Genomic DNA, 21,983 nt, shown 5'->3' with positions numbered 1-21,983 from the left:
TCTAACCTTATAAAGTCTGAGCAATATCCCTGGGGACACTACAGAAGAGAGACGCTCAGACATGACTTTTTAAATTATCTACACCCACCCAGAGAGTGGACCTGATTGGAAGCTTTTGTGGAGTTGGTATTCAAGTTGGATAAGTAGAACAGATCTGTCAGCAGTGCTCTCCTCCCCAGGTCATCTTCAATAAGTGACTGCCAGTGTGCAATGTGGAATGCTTGAATGAAATGAATAACAAGAGGAGTGTGTGTTGGCCACGATCTTGTCCAAGGTTAACCAAAGGGCAGCCACAGCCTGAACTTTAACCATGGCTGTCAGGAAGAAGTAACGACTTAACATTCCCCACATCCACCTGGCTGTTATCAAAGAGGAAGCTGCGCCGGCAGCTTCGAGTGAACAAAGTCGATGAACCTGTCATCACAGTTTTGCCGCTCTACAGTATCGCCTCGCCTGTGAGATGGGGGCGTGAACGCGCATACACAATGATGAGCGCGAGGGGGTACGGCGCGCTGCCATTGTGAGGGTCCTTCTCAACAGATAATGAGAAGGATCATCAAGTGAAGAGGTACTGACAGGAAAAAAATTTGAAAAGGAGAGAAACGGTAGTTAATGATCCAGAGGGGGAAAGCCAACACTGCCACTCAGCAGCGATCAGAGACACCTTTTAAATGTGCTGTGCCTCACAAATGCAGTGAACATTACAGTGTGTGGGGAAATGTGGATCGTGACATGGCCATGACAGACATGGTGGAAAAGTGGACCTCATTATAACACTTGAACCTCATTCACCAACCTTTGGTGAGAGGAAAGTTTTACTTGAAACCCACAATGATTCTGATATACACCAGTGTTGTTATTTGGGATTCGTCAGCTGCTCACCGTAGCCGTGGGACCTCTTCATGTGGTGTTTCATGTTGCTCTTTTGGGTGAACCTGATGCTGCACACCTCACACTTGAAGGGCTTCTTTCCAGTGTGTTTGACCATGTGGACCTGCAAAGCACTTTTCTGGTTGAAGGCCTTGTCGCACTGATTGCACTTGAAGGGACGCTCGCCTGTATAAACACACAGAGCCACAGTTAGTTTCCTTGTGCTGCATTTAGCACTTTTCTACCTGATTAAACCTCTGTCAGAGTAATTGTGATATATGGTATTGAACTTTTGTGTCATTACGGTAAATAAATGCTACTATGGTTGAGATTATTGGACTTTGACAGTCTGTAATGTGACAAATTAGCTGTTCAATCTATAACCTCCATTAGCCAAAAAGGATATGAAATATTCAATATTGTATTTTTTAAATACCATTATGCAAATAGAAGTGATTCAGTCTCCTATATTGCCACATTCCATTCAATTACACTCATTTTATTTGTCACAACAAGAGTATATCAAATATCCACAGACTTCCTGTTACTTTGATGGTAGCGTATGTCTCTAAAATTCCAATAAACTGTTCTGCAGTGATGTGCATTCACACAGTGCTGGGTTTGGCACCTTTAATTGATCTTTAGTTGTCTTTGGCACAGAGACCCCATTGTTTTTTCCAAAAACAAGCCAAAACATGGACCACAGGACATGTTTCCACTGTCTTTTGGTCCTTATCAGATGAGATTCGGCCCACAGAACTCTGCAGTGTTTCTGCACAGAACTTAATGCTAAGCTAAGCTAACATCTGGCTTTTTCCTAGAGTAATAGTTTCAGGATACATTACTGGATGCAGAAGTGGACTGTATTAATTGATAACGGCTTTTCAAAGTACTCCCCAAGCCCATGTAGCTATGTATATCATGGTTGCATGATGGTTTCTCATGCAATGCTGCCTGAGAGCTCAATGGTGATGCATATTCAACAGCGGCTTCCTCCCTTTGCTTTCATGCAAGATTTTGCTGGACATCCTGAATGTTATAACAATATTACACATTATAGATGGTGAAAGACATAAAGTCTTTGCAAACTTGCATTGAGAAATATTTTATTGAAGCTGACTGACAATTAGTCATGTAGTTTGGCACAAAGTGGCGATCCACAATCCATCTGTGTTTGCTTTTACACCCATCATAATAACCTCACCTGTTACTAATTGACCTGCTACATTTAGAATCATCCAGACCACTGTTAAATTAAATATTTTGATACTTTTCAGTGTCATGCTGCCTCTGTACCAACATTTTGTGAGTGTGCTGCAGGCATCAAACTCTAAATGCAACGTACAGTTAAGTTAATTAGTGGAAACACTGAAAATAAAGCTTCAAGCTACTTAAGAAAACAGATTTATAAAACAAGTCCTCAATTTTCTAGAATTTTAAACAGGATTTGATTGTGTGGTCAACAAAATGTGAAGAGTGACTATAACAACACCTCAACTTCATAATGTCTTGCTTTCTTTTCCCAACAAACAGTCTAATAACCAAAGATATCAAAATGTTAAGAAGAGTATGGAGTACTGTATCTGCAATTGGGAAAATCAAGATTTTTTGTTTCATTCAATTCAAGTTTCATTGTTGTTTGTGAATATTCTGTGGCTGACCTCATTTTATATTATTTCCATATTTTAATGGTTTAAATAAGAAGCAATACAATGATTTTATTAAGAAAAAAAACTATAAAAACTTAGATGTAAATTAGTTATTGGGATGTTTATTTTAAACACACACATACAGGCCATGGTGTGTTGATATCCTCTGATAAAAATGACAGAGCAGGGACAACAGAAAGTGTTGGCTTCACAACCTGAGTCACTTTTCCTTCTGACGCCCTGCCATTCTACTCACGTTCTTTAAGTGTCTGGCAAAAGCTAAGAATAGAGGTTTTGTCCTTGTAACTTTTTTTTCAATGTTGCTTAGAGAAAAAAAAAGAAAAAAACAGAAAAACTGACACTGAAAGGTTGTGAGATGAACCAGAATGTAAATGGTTCAATCAGAATCTCCATTAACAGTATTCAAATGAGTCTATTCAAAGGATAATAGGCCAACAGAACAGTTTCTTTATGTACTCTGAGGGCTGATAATCATGTCTGGGTGCCCGGGATTTCACATACAAATGAGGCTTTCAGTGCATTTAACTGCTGATTAGCGGGGTCTGTGTGAATGTATGAGTTAGTGAGTATGAAAGGGAACGCTGATAGATGCAAACATCATATCATCTGAGTAGGATCCTGTTTTAGTATCTGCTTCTTTTTTTTTTTTTACTATGTTGTTCAGCACTATGTCAGGACTCTTCTCATTGAACGCTTTTCTTTTTACCTGTTCATAATTACTCATGAGGGAAAACATAGGAAAAATGTTTCTGTGGGTGAACTGAGGAATTTTCAGCTGCTTTGCAGAAACAGCAGTGTAATCTGGGGAAAAACAGCGGCCCTGTTGTGGAGAACACAATTTGTTTTTATCCCTGTCAGTGCGACATTTTATCGCAAGCACGTTGATGCAGAAATCCACTGTGGAATTTCTGAGAGGCAGTATGTGAACCATGCAACACACACGTGATAAAACAATTACACATACTGCAGATTTGACCCACATATGTGCAAATCTTTGTCTTTATCAACACCTGTTCCCTAAACCTCTCAGCTGTACGATATGACACGCTTGTGTTGAACAAGAGTGTTCAGTAAACATCTTTACTAACTATTTATAAAGCTCCTTAGTGTGCATACAATTGAAATATATATATATATATATATATATATAAAAAGGCATTAAGAAGATAATAGCATTTTGAAGTAAATCTGAATCTGTAAGAAAAAGTGATTTAATAACATTTCACAATAATTATTTGAGCTGATTCTTTTTTAATGATTTCAGAATATTGTTGTTTATTTAATGGGGCTCCACAGATATAGTTTGAAATAATTATAGAGTTATTTTATTTTCAATCACATTGCTGTGATTCTGCTGATGACATCCACCGTGCAAACTTGTCCCATAATCCTCTTACCTGTGTGTGTTCGGTTGTGTCTCTCCAGCTGGCTGCGCTTTGCGAAGGCCTTCACACAAGAGGAACAGTTGAACACTCTAGGTTTTTGGGAGCTGGGTGACGGCCCCGGCTGGTGCACTCGCTCGTGTTCCTGTAGACAGACACACAAAAAGATGAAAATCAATTTGAGCATTACAGTCTGGCAAACAAATCTGTCCATACGTGGACTGCACAGAGATGTCTGCCATTTTGCCCTTGAAAGACCTGAAACAAAGAGACTTACCTTTCTTCTGGGGTTGTTTATGATGTGCTCTGTTAACCCATGCAATATGTAAATAAATGAAAAACAAAAAATGCCACGATAAATGGTTGTGTTCAGAAATGGATCACTCTGACAAAATTCAGTTATTTTCGTTGTTTATCCCTTACAATCTGGTATTCCATTAGCTAAAATATTATTCATGAGCGACCTTAATATTTGATTAAAGTCACTCATGAGGACCCACTCTTGGTCCAAACCACACAAACATATCTGTGAAGCTTGGTGAAGTTAGTATCAAGGCTTGGGTTTCTGTGGCTGCTTCTGGAAGAGGCTTACTAAACATGTAACGTGACGTGACAACTCCTGATGAAAACAGTACGAGGTATACGAAAAGAACTTGTCTGCAAATTCCAAAACTTTAGCTCACTCACAATTTCGGTCATCAGACATGCAATAAAAGCTGTCTTCTGTGTTGTTTAATGTATCGGGGCATCAAATCAATACTGAAAATCAGAACTTCTGTCTCATATCCATCATTTGATCTCAACTCCAGATGTGTCCAGTGCACAGTAAAAGTAGCCTTGTCACTTTCAGAGGGGAATGTATAACCGATACCAATCTTGGTATTCAAGGATGTGAAAGATCTGGGTGGGTAACACTTTGGTCTAGCTTTAGTATAATGGCACTAATCTCCAACACACAGTAGGATATAGAAAATGTTTAGAAAAATAACATGTAAAAATCTCAAATTAAACACTGGGTGGGCATCTATAGTCATTAATAATTATATGTTTGAGTGACTACTCGCATACTGTATTCTTGTGCTTCAAACTCTCTCCCTTTTCAAGAAGAAAATTATTCTGTAGAAATAAGAATAGCAGCTCATGGTGTTGTGTGTTGGTGTGCATCAGAATAATGAAAGCCATGATTGACATGTAGTGAAAGGTGACCAGGCTCCCAATGATAATACTGAACCTGCAGCTATGCAGCCCGGTAAATAAAGTCAATGAAAACAAAGGTATAATAGAACTGTCGATAGGGAGAAGAGCAACAGTGGTTATGCTGTAACTATAGCACATTCATAAGGAAATAAAGTCTGGAGGGACTTTGGGTCATTACAGAGGCAGTATTTATTGAAGGTGCCTTGGGTAAGTTAAGTCAAAACATTGCAACTCGGATTAAAAAACATAACTTCAAATATACAATGATGACTGTGTTTCCTTTTATCATCTGCTTTACTCATCTTGGTCACAATAAAAAAAAAAAAAGTTTGTCCTTCGCAGTTTTACTGTAAGACCTAGGAACTGTCTGACAGATGGAAAGGTAGATGGCAAGATTGTTGTATGCTCAGCTCCTTTATTGCTGAGAGTAAGATGAGGATGTCACTAATACGACTCAGACTCATATTTTTGCTACATATCAAGGTAAGTTAAAATCTCAACTTTGTACACTATGATTGTATGGCTTAAACAGATCACATCTAACATATTTAGTAATTAGGTGGATTTGGTTACATTTTCAAGCTAATTCTTTCCCTTTTTTCCAGTCTTTATGTTTAACTAATTGACTTGAATTGTTGTAACCTCAAACTTGCAGCATAGCAGAAAGAGAAGAGAGTTGTATCGAAATATTATATTATGTATTATCATTTGATTGCGAATGTCTATGTACTGTAGACAACAACTATTTGAAGTGACTGGGTGAAAGTAGATCAAGGCTGTAGATAATATGACTCCTCACAGTGGAACAATATACCCCACCAGTTGTTTGGCTTTTTGCTATAATGTAAAAACTGTACTTCTACCCTGTGAGAGTTTCCTGATGTTTCCTGACCTATCTAGCAGACGCCCCTAGTGCAATTAATTCTAAAACTTTATTAATAAATATTTTCCCTGTTCCTAAATTACAGAGCCATAATTTTGGTTGTCTGGCTCTAATTAAATTGAAAATTATACACAGGCCAACACAATGAAAAATAACATTGTTAGCAATTTATCTTTCTCACCACCGGGCCTTCAAAAAAAAAAAAAAAAAAAATCTAAAATCCACATCCAAGTTCTTGTGGCAGACTAATGAGCACTCTTGGGAAATGGAGTAGATGAAGCACAGTCACTCTTGTTGTGACACCCACATAATCTCAGTGTTATTACTTTTATGAGAGACAATTACTGCTCAGCATGTTGAGGCACATCAACAAAAGTAAAAGCCTGTGGCACGGTGGCCTTAGCTTAGGAACATGACGTACAATGGGGGATAGAGATTGTGTATGTATAAAACCATATCCTCCTTCAGCTCTTTCCCACTGAGCTGAGAGCCCTGGCATTTATGTGCTCAAGTGTCTCAACCACATGAAGAGGATCACAAGAAATGAGAAGCACACATGTTCCTCTCCCTAATTCGGCTGTGAAACACTTCAACAACCCTAAGTGTTTTGTTTTGTTGTTGAGAGTGACAATATAAACTAAACTATTTATTTAGTACATGACAGCTTTATTTGTAGAAATTAATTGACATGGATCAATGATGGATCGTGGGCATAAAATATAAGGCATCAGCAGCATCAATTTAAAGAAGGCTGACATACTGTGTTTACAGGAGTTCTTACCTTCAGATGTGTAGCTCGCTTGAAAGCCTTGTTACACAGACTGCAGACATGACAGCGGTCCTTGCCGTGGGCTTGCTTGCAGTGCCGTCGCAGTGTGTTGGCATTCTGGCACACCTCATTACAGTAGTAACACTGGTTCCGATTATCAGCCTCAGTCTGGGCATCCTTCCCACCCTTATGGCCATCATCAGAAATCTGGGTCACACACAAGACACACATTGCTTCCAACACACAATCGTGGCTGCCAGTCTAGTCTAGTCTTAAAATAGGGAAAATGTCTACTGATGCATATTTCCATAGAAATCCAAGGATTTTATCCGCTCTACAAAGAGTTCCTTGAACATCATAGGTTGCTGGCACTTCTAACATCCAGTGTCCACCTTGGGATCTTATATACACAGGTGTGTGCCTCTAAACTAAACCACATCCAATCAATTCAGTTGACTCAGGTGGACTCCAATCTCATTCTGACCACAGATAATGAAAGGCAATGGGATGCACCTGACACAATTGCCCACTCTCAAATGATCGGGTACTGTAAACGATGACCAAAATGCTTGCTATATTATATTACTTTTTTACAAACATACGGTGTTAGAAGTGAGGTGCTCTTACTTCATGTGTATGATCGAGAACGTGCTGTGGTCTATGATGTTTTCGTTAGCCGCTCCTCACTTGATCTTTAACACCCATCACTTTATCATGTCAGTCCAGTATGACGGGCTGACCTGAACTTGGTGCCTGTCCTGGAAGACTGGAATCATTCAGCACTGCAGGAAATGTCTGAGCCTAAGGATTAAAATATGCTCTGGTAAGGAAGCTGACAAGCTTCACACACTCAAAATTACATCACTACATTTTGAATGCGAGTGAACTACAGTCCTGAGTCATGAGCAGATGTGGATCATTTTTCCCATTTTACCTGTGCATTGAGGTTTAGAGTGACACCTTCCAGCATACCCTGTGCATCTGCCAGGGTCAGTGTTACGCTGCCATCGCTGGCCACGCCTCCTGGTGACATCACTAGGCTGTGAGATGCAGCAGTGTGTGACAAGGTAGTGCTAGGAGGCAGGCTGGTTACTGACAAGTGAAAGAATGACAGAGAGATTAGATTGACTTGTGCTTTTACTGCCATAAAACACAACTAGTGCACAGTTCACCACTAGAGTCATTGGCTGCATTTCCATTGTGGCCAATACTGTACACAGACTGCACTTGCTGGAAATGGGGCTGGGGACTACATTTTTGATGACAAACATACTGGCATAAATTAGGGTTAAAAATAGCACCTATTTTGTTTTCAAAAGCATTTCTGGTTTCATAACAAGATCTACAGGATATGTTGTTAAATAAAATCCTCCCATGTTGTACTAGAAAGGTTTCTATGGCTACAGGCCACAATGTAATTTGAACTTTGGACCAGTGGTTGCAGTACCTGTATTGTCTGTGATTGTTTTGTGATCACAAAATATATGTGCCTGTGTTTGCTGAGGTGACTGGAACCAGCCACCTTCCAAAGCACTATTGGTGCTTAATGCATGCGGACTGAAAATAGTAATGACATATTCATTAGGTTTGGTCTGGGAGGAACCTCTATTATATTAGTGCTGCACTAGCTGAAATTAGATTTTATTAAAAAAAAATAAAAAAATAAAAATAAAAAAGGCCAATATGGGCTCTGTGCAGTTTATCAGCCAAAGAGCAAGAGGAGCTGCATTTGCATACAGAGTGACAGGAATGCTCCAGCTTAATCAACAAAAGCAAAGAAGCTCTGTGTGTGTCTGTGAAGCTGTGGGAATGTTTTCCACTTGAGCCGAGAGCGAAGGGTAATGAAGAGAGGAGAGATGAGACTGGAAATTTGATTTAAACAAGTTGCATGTCACATACCACACATATGTCAGGTGAGATTAAATCCAAAGTCCGGATGTGTCATTACAAGGATTTGATGCCCATTGACATTATTAATGAGATGATGTTGCTACAATACAACTGATTCATAGTGCAGTTACTAGAATATATTTTATTTTGTAGTGTGTTATTTTTTTTTTATTTTCACCTCTAAAAATAACAACTGGACTGAACACCCCAAAAGTTTGTTTATCTCATTTCTTATTTACCACATGCAAACATTAGCATGCCAACATGTGGCGGGGCAGTCGTCCATAGACACAACAGAAGAGAATATTTTCAGTTTTTACCATTTTTGCATTTCTGTTGTGTAGCTAATTTTATTCGACCTTGAAAGTCTGTCTAGCAGCTAATTTAGCTTTTCATGGGGGCACACACCTTAGGATGCTGTTTCACACAAAGGGCATTGATCGAAAGACTGTTTGAGCTTTTCCATCAATGCCTTAGTTTTATCCTGGGCTCTATCACTTGTGCTCGTGGCAAGCGAAGCCTGTTTTAAATCATTAAAGGAATCGGAGCAAAAGTTTCTATCCTAACTGGTGTTATTCACTCTCAGTCTAACACTGTCTTAGCATGTGAATGAACAACACTCTCCTTCACCTGGAATGATTTATCCTTTCATCCTCGTTATAAATCACTGCCCTTTGACATCTACTCTTCACTCTCCACCTGTCCTATCTGATAAAAAGAAAAGGCTTTGTGTTTATTCACACGTTATAGGCAGAGCTCTGCCAATTTAATCTACCGTCTGTTTTTTTTTTAAACCAGGGAGAGGTAAAACTGCACAGTGTTTCCTTCGTAAACGAGGGGATCGAGCGCATGGCTTACAACAATAAAGACAAAGAACTCCTGCTTAGCATGCGCTCTCATTCCATCAAATGGTTTGCAATTTCATCACTTTTGTTCAAGTCGGTTGCTGTGGTGATACGTGCACAACATCCAGCTGGGTATCTCCCACTTTGCTGAAATCCTCTTTGCCTAAAGTGGTGGCCTTGAGTCAAGTGATGTTATGAGTGAGTGGAGCTGGTCCCCAAGTGTGGCTGGATGCAGGCAAAAGATGGCTTTTTGTGTTTTGTGTTTTTGACACCTTGTAGAGTGGCATTGTGTTGATAAAAGCAGGCAGAATGAGAGAGGTTAGTATGTTTGTAATGATGGATTTCTGCGAGGCTTTTCTATCCTGTTCTGATAAATTATTTTTTAAGAAAGGGGGCAGGCGACCTGATTAAATTACACTGGATAGCTAATATTGGAGTTGATATTTGATCTAAGCTAATTACTGTTCTCGGTGACCTGGGAGTAGAGGTTATCTCCATGTCAGCACAATTCACTCCAAGTTGGTTTTACTGAATAAGGGAGTAAGATGTGCTTGATCACTTGTACTTCTACTTCTACAACTCTAACTGTAAAGTGATCCTAAAGCCTGATGTCTCTCTATGGTTATTTATATGAAAATTAAAACTAAAAGAAAACAAGCAGCAGAATAGAAGGGATGTTGCCTTGCAAGACAAGGAAAGAAGGGAAACAACAAGCATCAGCTTTATAGAGGTTTTGATTAAAAAAAAAAAAAAAGGTGTATCATTTTCAACTTGTGGAGTGCTACTGGCAGCCTGTTCGTAGTACTAGCTCCAGTATCTTATGTAACCTGCTTTATGCCACACAATGTACCATTTTTGTATATACTGCATGATTAAATAGTTTATATATATTTATTGTATGACTTTTCAGTAATAATATAAGAGTATATGATACATACATCTGATGCCTCTCCTCACCTGCCAATCCAGTGTTTGTGGGGCTCTGAGGTAGAAGTTGGTCATTGGTGATAGTCAGGGTTGCACTGGTGGGCTGACTATTGAGTGGAGACGCCAGCCTGATGCTGCTGTTCAGCTCTGCACCATTAGGGTTGCTATGCTGGGAGAGAAGATCCTGGCCTGCAAAAGCATGAGCAAAAGTAACTGTTACTCTAACTGTTACTCCTCAAAAAAAGAAGAAAGAAAACGAAAAGTTTTTGGGACGCTAAAAAAAAAGAATTGAAATAGCATCAGCGATTAACTTGGAACTCAAACAAACTGTGAGCTACCCTCACTTTTTTTGCCAGAAAAAAGCAGAAAAAAACTCCACGGATGTCTTAGTGCAGCTTCAATAGAGAGAAAATCAAAATTACAGCCACAAGCAAGACTACTTTGCTATTGCCTTGGTCCAAAGATTTTAAATCAAAATACAACAAATCAAAATGCTGAATGAAAGAAAATCAAAGTAATGCCCCAAGAGAATACAGCTCCAGTCATGCATCCAAGGATAATCTATTTGGACTCAAGGGGGCTTAGAAAAAGCGACACAGTCACAACCTATGACTGCACTGTGAATATAATCTATATCCCCTGCTTAACAATGTGTTAGAGATGATGTAAGAAGGTGTATCACTCATGGCCTTCAACACTGAGGCTTTTAATCTTGATTAGTGAAGCAGCTTCAAACTGATAAAAGGGGTTGTGACTTGCAAGGGTGTACACCAGAGTGAAGAAACCAATAACTGTGTTTCTGAGATTTTGTTTGATGCTAAGACACAATTAGTATATACAATGTAGCTGAGCGACTGCATGGTACCCATGATGTCCAGTGTAAAGTGGTCCCCACCTGATATAGTGAGAGTGATCTCTTGAGGGTTTCCTGCTGCTGTGCTGGAACCAGCAGCTGAGGCCTGGGCCTGTACCTGGGCTAGGGCTTGGGTCAGGCTGGAATTGTTGATAGTCAGTGTGATTTCCTGACCACTGCTTCCTCCTGCTACCAGTCCAGAGCTGCCTATGACATGGCTTAGGTCTTGAGTACCTGCAGGATCCACAGGAAACATAGATCAGTATTTCAGCCTGTAACACACAATCTCCAAGTTTAATATTCTTCAGCAAACGTACCTGCGGTATCTTGCTCAGAGAGGCTCGCCATTGTGACCTGAGCCGGGGTGATGGCGGAGGGCTGCAGGGCCAGACTGGTCAGTGGGTGGATGACGACATTGGCGGACACCGAAGGGTCAGTGGTAGACATGAGCTGGCTGCCGGAGTGGGAGACAAGGCCAGTGTCAACGCCCAGGGGCTGAGAGAGAAGACCTCCCTGCTGTAACGTCTGCTGGAGGAGGGCATGGTCAATCTGAGAAGGAGAAAGAGCTACTTTAGTTGGAGTGAAAGGCTGTTGAGGAGGAGAAGGAGAGAAACTAAACTAATATACATTTATGAGGAAACAACAACAGCCTAAGGCAAGATGGCTGATCTTTTTTAGCAGTGTGTGGTGACTCTTTTTATTCTAGTTAAAGTATGTTTATATTTATGTATCGGGCTAAAAAAATCACACTTTTCTTGAACATTGGTGCCAGTATTATTTACACTATACTGCACTGTTACAGCATCGGATAGTTGCAGTATTTAGAATTGACAAGAACATGTGTACAAGATAAGAAGTAATGTTCTTTAAACTGTCAAGGATGAAATGCCTTGCAAACAATGCACCACTGTGGAGGATATGAAAAAGACCTATGAGTTTCGTTAGGGGATGTCAAGATTGACATTGCACGAACAAATTCCAATATTCAAATTCCACTTAAACAAACAAACACAGAAACTGAATAGATAGCGTGCAGATCAGATCTGTTGAAAACAACATTTTCATTTATTACTTTTACAGCTGGCTGAACAAAACTCATCACAGTCTCTACTACAGCTCTGTTGAATTTCATTCTGGTGCTCTTGTGGGACTGAAGGATTTCATTAGACTGCTCCCTTGGTCTAGTGCAAGGGTTTTCAAAGTGTGACAGAGTGGGACCCCCTACAGACCAAATCAACACTGTAGCACCAGGCCCCTTTCATTATAACAAAAAATATATTGATGGTGACACAGAAAAATGTATCAATGGATAATCCACACTTATTATGATTCCTTTTTTGTGCAATTTAAAGGGTAATTGTTTTGGAAATGCAGTTTACACACACAGTGCATATTCTATGGAATGAGAGGCAGTGTGCGGTTGGGGCACAAAAAAACCCACTACAGCACATATAACCTCTTTGGCCTATGCACCAGGTGAGCAACTGCTCAATTTGCAAATATTTTAGCACCATACAATTACGAATACATAGTTTTATTGACTTTGTACCCATTGATGTGCAAACTACTTTTACTGACATTAAAATAAGTTGATATTTTTTCTATTATTTATTTGTGATGAACGTCAACGCATAACATCAACTCTGGAACAGTGCTATTCACATTGAATCTAAAAAACGTGTATAGTGTCTCTGTTCAGATTAGACTGACTTATGACTAAGAGGACAGACTGTACAGATCCAAGTAAAATAAAAAATTATTAAAAAAAAAAAACAGACATGCAGCTGTCCATTTCACCTCATTCTTGGGTCTCTGTCCTGTGCCTTGAATAAATAAAAAAACAAACACTTATACTACTCTCAGTGGACTATAACTCTTAACATTAACAGTTCTTAACAGAAATCCTCTTAAGCACATCACACAAGTGTTTATCATTGGCTGATGGAGGTTGGAATGTTTTATATTTAATGTGTAATTAAAGCATTCAGGTGGGATTTTTAAAGAATTATTCTACCAAAAAAGAAAGCAGATCATGCATCAGCGCATCCATAAACCATTTCTCACACTTTTCACCAACCTGTTTACCTAACGAAATTAAATGGTTTGGATAAATTGATACACACCCAAGGAATAATTATGAATTATGAAGTGTGCTGATTAAGTTCTATTCTGCTCAATTAAATGATAAATATTATGAAAATAGAGGAAGTAAAGCCTCGTGGTGTTATTAGGGAAAGAGGCCTTTACATTATTTAAAAATGTATTTAAAGCCTGCAATTAAATGAGGTTCAGCACTTCAAATTAAAGCAAAGAATGACAAACACATGTTTAATTAATTCAAATTGGCAGTATGTTATTTCTTCCCTACTAAATGTTATACACTGCCCGTTCAAAAACAAAGTCCCCACCTATATAACGAAGTTATATAGTCTATAAGGCTATAGGTAAGGGCCTCCCTTTGGATAATAACTGAATGGCAGGCAACAAGTTATTTAACACAGACACATCATGTGGTCGTAGAAAAGATGTTAATCTGTTTCAGAAGGGTCAAATTACTGGCCTCAATTAAGCAAAGAAAGTGTGAAGTGATGCAGCCATCATGTCTAGCTCAATGTATGTTATGTAATTCATACATCAACACTAGTTATCTCATGAATCATATTTCAACAGTAGGAAATAGACATGCTTTTGATTATGTACCTATCAATTCAAGTTGTAGAATAGAGCAGATTAGTTTTTTCACTGGTGATTCAGACTGTGTTCTAGGTAAAAACAAAAAAAAGCTGCAAATCCCTACAGAAAAAATGTATTTGGTGAAGAAATTAAGAACTGTAGTAAAAGTAAGGCTACTGGAGTTTGCCCATCCAGTCTACAAGTGCTTTGTGAATTTGGAGAAGGCCTACACCCATGTCCCTTAAGGGGTCTTGTGGGGGAGTATAGGATGCCAGGACCGATGTTACGAGGCATCCAAGCCTTGTATGGAGTGAAGACTTGAGTCTGTATTCTTGGCACGCTCCCTGTTGGTGTTGGTTTGGTTTGGTTGTTGTCCCTTAAGAGGTCTTCAGAATGTGTGCTTCAGTCATGTGGTTCTGCTGGCTTCATCAGACTGTGACTTTCAGCATGCACTGGCGCTGAATGTGAAGCGGCCTCAGCAAGTCTGAGGCCAGTGGTTCCCTGCCAGAAATCTGTGCATTGTTCTCTAAGGGTTGAGAATAAGAGGGAGTTGCTTCTACAACTGGAGCAGTTTAAGTATTTTGCTGTCTTGTTCATGACTGAGGGTAAACCGAGCGTGAGATTCACAGGAGGATTGGTGCAGCATCAACAGTACAACATTAAACCAAACCACTGTGTTAAAGAGGGAGCAGAAATCCACTGGAGGAGCTCGAAAACGATGGGGAGAGGGATGCGCCCAGATCCCAGATAAACAAAAGACAATGTATAGATCTAAGAACATGATTCATGACCAACAGAAAAAGTCTAAATTCATGAACCTTATTCTTATTTTCCATATAAGTTGATGACATGTGTGGATAGCTGTGTGTTACCTGTAGTGTGATGTTGTTGATGTTGCTGGTGTCGATGCCGGAGATCTGGACATTGGGGCACACCAGGTTGGCGGGTGTCAACTGTAGGTGGATGCCATCCAGTGTGGTGAGGCCGTCTGGGAGAGACACAGTCAGGTCTCCTGCAGCTGTGCACACACACAAACACACACACTCAGATATTTCCTATTTTATGCAAATATTGAGTTAATTAACCTTGTAGAAAACAAAAGAACAGAAAGTACAGTTTTTCTTGTGTCAACATGTGTTTACACAGCAGGTTCAGCTCAGCACACAGTATTATCATATGACAGAAAACAAACAAATATTCAAGCTACTGCTCCAAAGAGCTCAAACTGTCAAAGTCCAGATGCGAAGGTATGACATACAGCAATGATCCTGCACTGCTGGATTTCTGAGCTACCAAAACACTCTTATGGTTTTTGCTGAAGTAAAAAAAATAAAAAGCTTTGTAGTAGGAGTACTTCAAAAGAGTGTGAGACAACAAAGAAAATGTATTCAGTTTGTCCCCAGATGACAACAGGAGAGAGTTTTTCTTGCAGTGAACTGAGCATAGAAATTCACAAACTGAATCGTGAACCGAGTTCTTGGAGAACAAATGTGCATGGTGCTGCATTCACAAACCACAGCTGCTCTCTAAGATCCTCATTAAGCATTAGTAGCAGCATCAGGACCGAACCAAGAAGCTTAATTTTTTTTTATAGATTTGTTTGTTTTACATTAAAAACTGTTCTAGTACTTAGTTTTCTGGGAATAAAAAGAGCAAGTCCAAACTTGAGCAAAGGGTGCCAATCTAAATATCTAACTACTTTCTTATCTGCAACTTCTTAGTTAAACTTACCATTTTGTTGTGGATAGGTGACACTATCTATCATAATGAGGCTTAGTAACATTCCCTTTATCACTTTTTAGAGATACATATATATTCAAGAACTAAGCTATTTGATAAACACACAGAACAACCTTTAATGCTCAATTGTTGAAGTGTGAAAGCCTGTTTCAGAGAGGCCAGGAAGATAAGTGTATGTTTTATCTGAGCTGAATACAAACAACACAAGTGAAAGTTTAGAGGCTTTTTTTGGCAGATTTTTCGTATCACATAAAGAAAGACCTGTCCTGAAAATGATAAATGGTGTCCTGTGATTGGTAGATAGAAAGTATACAGAATGTGGTTAGTGGTGATAAGGTACCTTCTTCCTCTCACTGTGGGCCTCATCAGGCATTGTGATGTAATTCATCTCATCATGAGCAACAGAGCTCTTGCACCCTTAAACTTTAGCATTAGGAGTAAATGCCAATATAATGCCTCGCTGGTCCACACAGGGACCCAGCAACATTTATTAACAGGTGTTAATACATAAATGTCGATTTTCTACTGAGATTTATGGTCTTGGTTTATTTCATCCTCTCAAAGTTCTGCTTGCTAACATGTTAATAAAAGTATAACAAACAAAATTCCTGACAAACTATTTTTCTCTTTGTGTTGTTTACCTATTCACAGTCCTTACCTGACATAGAGGCAGGCAGGATAGCCTGTCCCACCAGCCCTGGTTGCAGCAGATTCTGGTCAAACTGTCCTGTCAGGACTTGGCCCGTTGGGAGGTAAATGTTGGGGTCTGAGTTCTGTGTTTGTAGCAGACCTACAGGTTGAAGAGGTTCTGAAGGACCTGGCCGCTGGCCCTGGCCTGGTGCCACAACCTGTCCAGTCCCTGGATCTTGTGCCTGGCCGTTCTGACCTGCAGACAAAGCGGCCCGCTTGGACTTGCGGATGTCACTGTTTGGTCGTAAGTGGCACTGGATGTGGGTTTTGCGGTGGCCAGACGTTCTGAAGCGGAGTTCGCAAAAGGGGCATTTGAAGGGCTTGGAGCCGGTGTGGAGGCGCATGTGTACCTTTAAACTGCCCTTTGTAGAGAAGGATGTGTTGCACATGTGACAGCTGAACAGTTTCTGACCTGCAGAGACAAGAAGAGTGTGGTGTTAATATGAACGTGTTGTCTCTTTGAGAAAAATTGAGAAGTCTTCTGGGTCTGTTACATAAGCAGTGGTGTAACTGTCCTGATTATTGCAAATATCAAGCAGCTTTGAAATTATAACATCAGCTCCAAAGATTCTTCAATCAGGTCAGGAAGCCTTAAGGTGTTACTAAATTTTACTTTTTCTTCTTCCATAACAGTTAATAAGTTTTAAACATGCTCAGGTTGGCAACTGCAGTCGAAACACGATGCTACAAGCAGCCGGTTAGTTTAACTTAGCAAAAACACAGTTTTATACAGGGAAACAAAGTTAAAAGAGAAAGAGAAAATTCAATCTCCAATTTAGATATACCCTGAATCATATCACATAAAACTTCTGTAACCAGTAAGAACCCTGTAAGAAAGCAAAACATCACCGTTAACCTAACTAATACAAGACATTGTAGTGAAAGGCCTCTAACCTGTATGTGTCTTCACATGGCAGTCCAGAGTAGATTTCACTGTAAAACTCTTCCCACATTCATCACACTTGTAGGGCCGTTCTCCAGTATGGATCCTAATATGCCTAGACGTGGAAGCAAATTAACGGATGAGAAGTCCTTCTTTAATATCTCTGCATGGAAAAATCAAATGATTGAAATAATGGAAACAGACAGTGCAATGCACAGCCTTGTCAGCGATTGCTTGTTAATATCGAGGAGTACTCTTCCACCTCATGGTTTTAGATATCAATGATGTTGTTACAGCATCTGAGCTTCTAAGAAATTGCAAATGCACTCTGAGTCCAAGTATGAAAACTTAAATAATAAATGTGGTTCACTGGTGAATATCTGAGTTGTTTAGGAAAATCCAAATTAAAAAAAAAAAAAAAAAAAAGAAGTGACAGCTTCACCAGCTTCTTTAGAGAAATCAAATGTATTTCTACTGCAAAAATAATCTGTCCCTAAAATGTTTTCATGCTAAGAAGAAACTTTCTAGACGTTATAAAGACATAATGAGGAAATAGGATCCTCCTGTGCATTCTTTATCAACACTCAATCAGTTATTTTCCTTTTTAATCAAAAGGTGTGACATGTAACTGCATCAGTCAATTCCAGTTAGTACTAAGTACTAACCTGTAATTTGCTGTTAGTAGAGAAGGAAATGTGCATTATTTCAGTAGAGTAATAAAAAGTTCAACTATGCTTGTGTGGGAAAAAGCTAAGAGGAAACCCAAACTGGCAAGCAGTGGAACATGCAAACTATTTGCAAAAAACTCTACTGTAGATCCCATTTATGAAATCTACAAGGACAACAGCACGGGTACTTGGGTTTGAAAGCTGCTCGAAAATTTAAATATTGAATGAATAATGTTATACCATTACAAAAAAGCTTTAACATGTGCAGTGAGTCACAGGACACGCTGTTACAAATGTCGATGAGATTTTCTAGAACATAATCCAGATGTTTCAGTTTCACACTGCTCTCTAATAACAAATGTGAATTGTAGATGCAAGTAAGCACGGCACATTGCATTGTCTGTAAAGGATATGACTTAAGTTATTACCTTGTAATATGTTGAAAATGTAATTATCAAAGACCAATACAAACCCTAATATTAAGCTTATGATAAAAATGAAATTTAGACCAGCTTTAATAGACAGTTTGAAACGTTCTCTCTCTAGACAGAAGCACTATGTTGATGTATGTGATTATTTTCCCAAAGCCTGAGTCATAATTAATTTTAGACGAGTGCTTTGAGACTGAATTATTAGTACCTTCATCGGTCAGAGGGTGTGACTGCCGACCATGAACAACCCAAACATCTGCTGTCACTGTCATTTTAAATGTGCATAGCTAAAATGTGGCACTGCAATAATGGCAGCGGCGCTTAGGAACACAACATGTAAATCAGCTGCCAGATCCGTCTATACTGAACAGCCACAATTATGAAAATAAGGCCCAATTTAGAAAATAAGTATAGGAAAATATTATTAGAAATCAGAAAGTTAAAAAAAATTATATTGTAATTTTTCTTAAAGCAATCAGACATCAGTGTTGTTTACTCGTGTAGTGTCACATTGGATCACAGACTTCCTGACTGACAGGAAGCAGCAGGTGAAGTCCTAAGATTCAGCACTGGCTCCCTAGGCTGTGTTCTTCTTCTACTCTTTCAAATTCAAATTCAAATTCAAATTTTATTTGTCACATTGGCAGCAATATACAGTATGATATGCAGTGAAATGCGCATACAACTGCCCGACTAAAAGTACAAGTATTTTACAAAAAAACTGAATAAAAAAATTCCTTCAGTCTGTCAGGCTTGTCAAGACTGCAGACACTACCACCCTCATCTCGGAAGGTGATAAATCTGTATATAGATGGAGGCTGTCCTGGAGCCCAACAACAAAGAAGGTGTAGCAGAGGATGTACTTCTTGTGGCAGCTGATCAAGTTCAACCTGCCAAAGTCAATAACTGTGCACTTCTATACTACCATCCATCCTGACACATTTGGTGAGCTGCCTCCAGCGCCAAGGACAAGAGCAGACCACAGAGTAGCATTTCATCAGCCTAGAGGGTGATTGGCTGAAATCTGCCATTGCTCCAGGACACGTATGCCTTCAGGGCCCTAAGGCATACACTAAATACTATATTCGACTCCTAACACCCTTTAGGCACGATGCTGTGCTCCATCAGGACCGCCTCATCAACAAGGCCCAGGTTCCCCACTGACACAAACTTTCCCCGACTACTACCTGATGTGTTGCTTTAATGCAACTCTTGTAGTGCTACTTTTTACATTCCAAGTTTAAGGGGCATACCTCAATACTGTCTGTATTTACTTTTGCCATGCTTTTTTCCTTTCCTTTTTCTGGAACTGGCTTTTGTACCAAATCACCAACACAAATTCCTTGTACATGACAACAAATCTGCTCCTCTGATTAAACTGATATGTCTATAAACGGGCACAATATTATTACCTGACAAGGTCACTGGGCTTTTTGAAGCTCTTGGGGCAGTAACTGCAACAGTTTGCGAACTTGGGCTCTGTTTCCAGCTCAACGGCCTTGTCTTTGATCTCGCTGATCCGATCCCTCTCAGCCGCTGACTGGGCGAGGATCCGTTCCGACACCGAGGCTTCTTCCCCGGGATCCTTTGCTAGCTCGGCCGCCTGCTCCTCAGTGAACGTGATGATCTCCAAACCCCTCCTCTTTGATGATTTGTGCTCACCTTCCTCTTCATCCTCCTCTTCCTCAACATCTTGACTCTCCAGACCTATAACTGTGATAACAGCACTTAGCGTTGTTACACGTTTCTGGGCTACACTTGATGGTAGCTAAAAGTGAGGGAAAATGCATCTAAATTGAGGCATTTTCAATGTGAGTATAAATACAAACAGCAGCAGGAAATCACATCCACACACATTAATTGAAATCTTATTTCACAGAAGACAGAAATCAATCTGCCCCATGCTGATCACTACCATTAAGTTCCTCTGTTTGCTCTTATCCTCTTATTCTTAGAAATGTTGTTTGTAATTTCCAACTTTTTGAACATCTTTCTAACTACCGAGGTGCAACAAACTTTTAATGATGATTTTAATGACACAGTACATAGCTGATATGTAATCAAACATCCAAATGTATGTACAGTAGGTGTCCTTACTTTGATCCTCCACAGCGTGCTCTTTCCTCATGTGCTTTTTAAACAGCAGGCTGGTCCTGAAGCTTTCGTCGCACATTGAGCATTTGAAAGACTTGATGTGGATAATCATGTGTCGGTTCAGGCTGCCATTAGTGGTGAATGAGGCGTCACAAATGTTACACTTAAAGGGCTTCATTCCTGTTAGTGAGCGAGAGGATAAGCAGGTGTCAGGAAGTTCATACCATTTAGGGAATTTTAGTACATCACATTAATGTAAGAACACCTTCAAATGAGAACTAGATATGATAAAACTGGATATCTTTCCAGCATCATATGGACAATTTAAGTTTTTAACAACCTTTTTTGTTTCTATATGGGAAATAAGGGGTTTTCTTCTGTCACTGTTTCAGACATTTTTAATTGCAGAGGGCACAGGGATGGTTGATAGTGGGAAGCAATGATGTAACAGCCCCTGCAAGTTTTAACTAAAACTTTTTAATTTGTAATCATGGTGAGAATAAATTGCAGGAACAGGGTGTGGGAGATAAGGTAATAAAATGTTTTAATTCAAATCACAATGCACCCAATGGAATTGAATCCTTTAAATATTGCAGCATAAATACAATAGAATTTGATACATTTAATCAAGTGCGGGCAAATGTAATTAATTTAGTAAGAACATTTGGAGATTTCTGAGCTATAGCTGCAATGCAAACTCACCGGTGTGTGTGTTGAGGTGGGACTTCAGCACTCCAGCTGAAACAAAGGCTCGTCCACAGAGTTGACATCTGTATGGCTTCTCCCCTGTGTGGGAGCGGACATGCTGCTTCAGATGGCTTGACTTTTTGAAGCCTTTGCTACACCAATTGCACCTGTGGAAAGAAATGCTGCTATTTACCAGATGAACTGACGTTGTGAACTGTACACAATCTATACCAGGCACATGGTGCAGCAGATTGGGCCGGTGATGGACTCTGTTTTCAATGGGACAAAACGAACATTAAATCATCAGAAGATCATCTGTTTATAATGTTTGCTTCATAATGTTGAAAGAAAACTGCTCTAAGGACTATGTAATGTCAATCTAACCCCCCTCCCCTTATTTTAAAGCCTTTAAGATCTAAAACCCTAAAGAACGCATGATGATTGATAAATGTGCACATCCAACAGGATTTGTCATAAGCACAAACAAACCCAAAGTGAACGTCATTCACAAATATAATGCAGCAGAAATTACATTCACTCTATTCGGTACTGTGTGCTTATTTACATGCTGCTTTCCTTTTTCTCCTTTTCTCAATTAACTTTAATTGAAAACGTTTCTCTTCCTCTTCTGCCGCAGTGGGACAAGTCTGAGGAGCGGAGGGGCAGGGTGAAAAATGGGATCATCGCATCCAAAGTGAGCGAAGAAAGGAAACGAGCCAGCAGTGTTAGAGGAGAGAAAGAGGGTGGCTGGAATTCTGAGCTTCAAATCTTTCTGAGATACATACCATATGTTCTTCACACCCCGTTTCTAGCTTTTACAATAGTAAGTAA

The 21,983-nt window shown here is 39.6% G+C and overlaps 1 protein-coding gene across 1 annotated transcript in view; it reads right to left on the bottom strand.

Moving 5' to 3' along the window:
- Nucleotides 1-7,488: 7,488 nt before the first annotated feature.
- The window catches only part of LOC113169463 (zinc finger protein 236), a 38,869-nt gene continuing 24,374 nt past the window's right edge, over nucleotides 7,489-21,983 (bottom strand). The window contains exons 18-28 of the mRNA XM_026370861.1: nucleotides 21,168-21,319; nucleotides 20,469-20,645; nucleotides 19,784-20,084; nucleotides 17,284-17,387; nucleotides 16,358-16,801; nucleotides 14,832-14,977; nucleotides 11,604-11,835; nucleotides 11,329-11,520; nucleotides 10,464-10,622; nucleotides 7,706-7,863; nucleotides 7,489-7,572 (exon numbers count right to left, since the gene is read on the bottom strand). Coding sequence (XP_026226646.1) covers nucleotides 7,489-7,572; nucleotides 7,706-7,863; nucleotides 10,464-10,622; nucleotides 11,329-11,520; nucleotides 11,604-11,835; nucleotides 14,832-14,977; nucleotides 16,358-16,801; nucleotides 17,284-17,387; nucleotides 19,784-20,084; nucleotides 20,469-20,645; nucleotides 21,168-21,319 — 2,149 coding nt within the window. The remainder of the gene's footprint in view (nucleotides 7,573-7,705; nucleotides 7,864-10,463; nucleotides 10,623-11,328; nucleotides 11,521-11,603; nucleotides 11,836-14,831; nucleotides 14,978-16,357; nucleotides 16,802-17,283; nucleotides 17,388-19,783; nucleotides 20,085-20,468; nucleotides 20,646-21,167; nucleotides 21,320-21,983) is intronic.

Source organism: Anabas testudineus, chromosome 16 (assembly GCF_900324465.2).
Source record: "Anabas testudineus chromosome 16, fAnaTes1.2, whole genome shotgun sequence".
NCBI classification, from domain to species: domain Eukaryota; kingdom Metazoa; phylum Chordata; class Actinopteri; order Anabantiformes; family Anabantidae; genus Anabas; species Anabas testudineus.
This window is presented reverse-complemented; position numbering and strand designations above follow the sequence as displayed.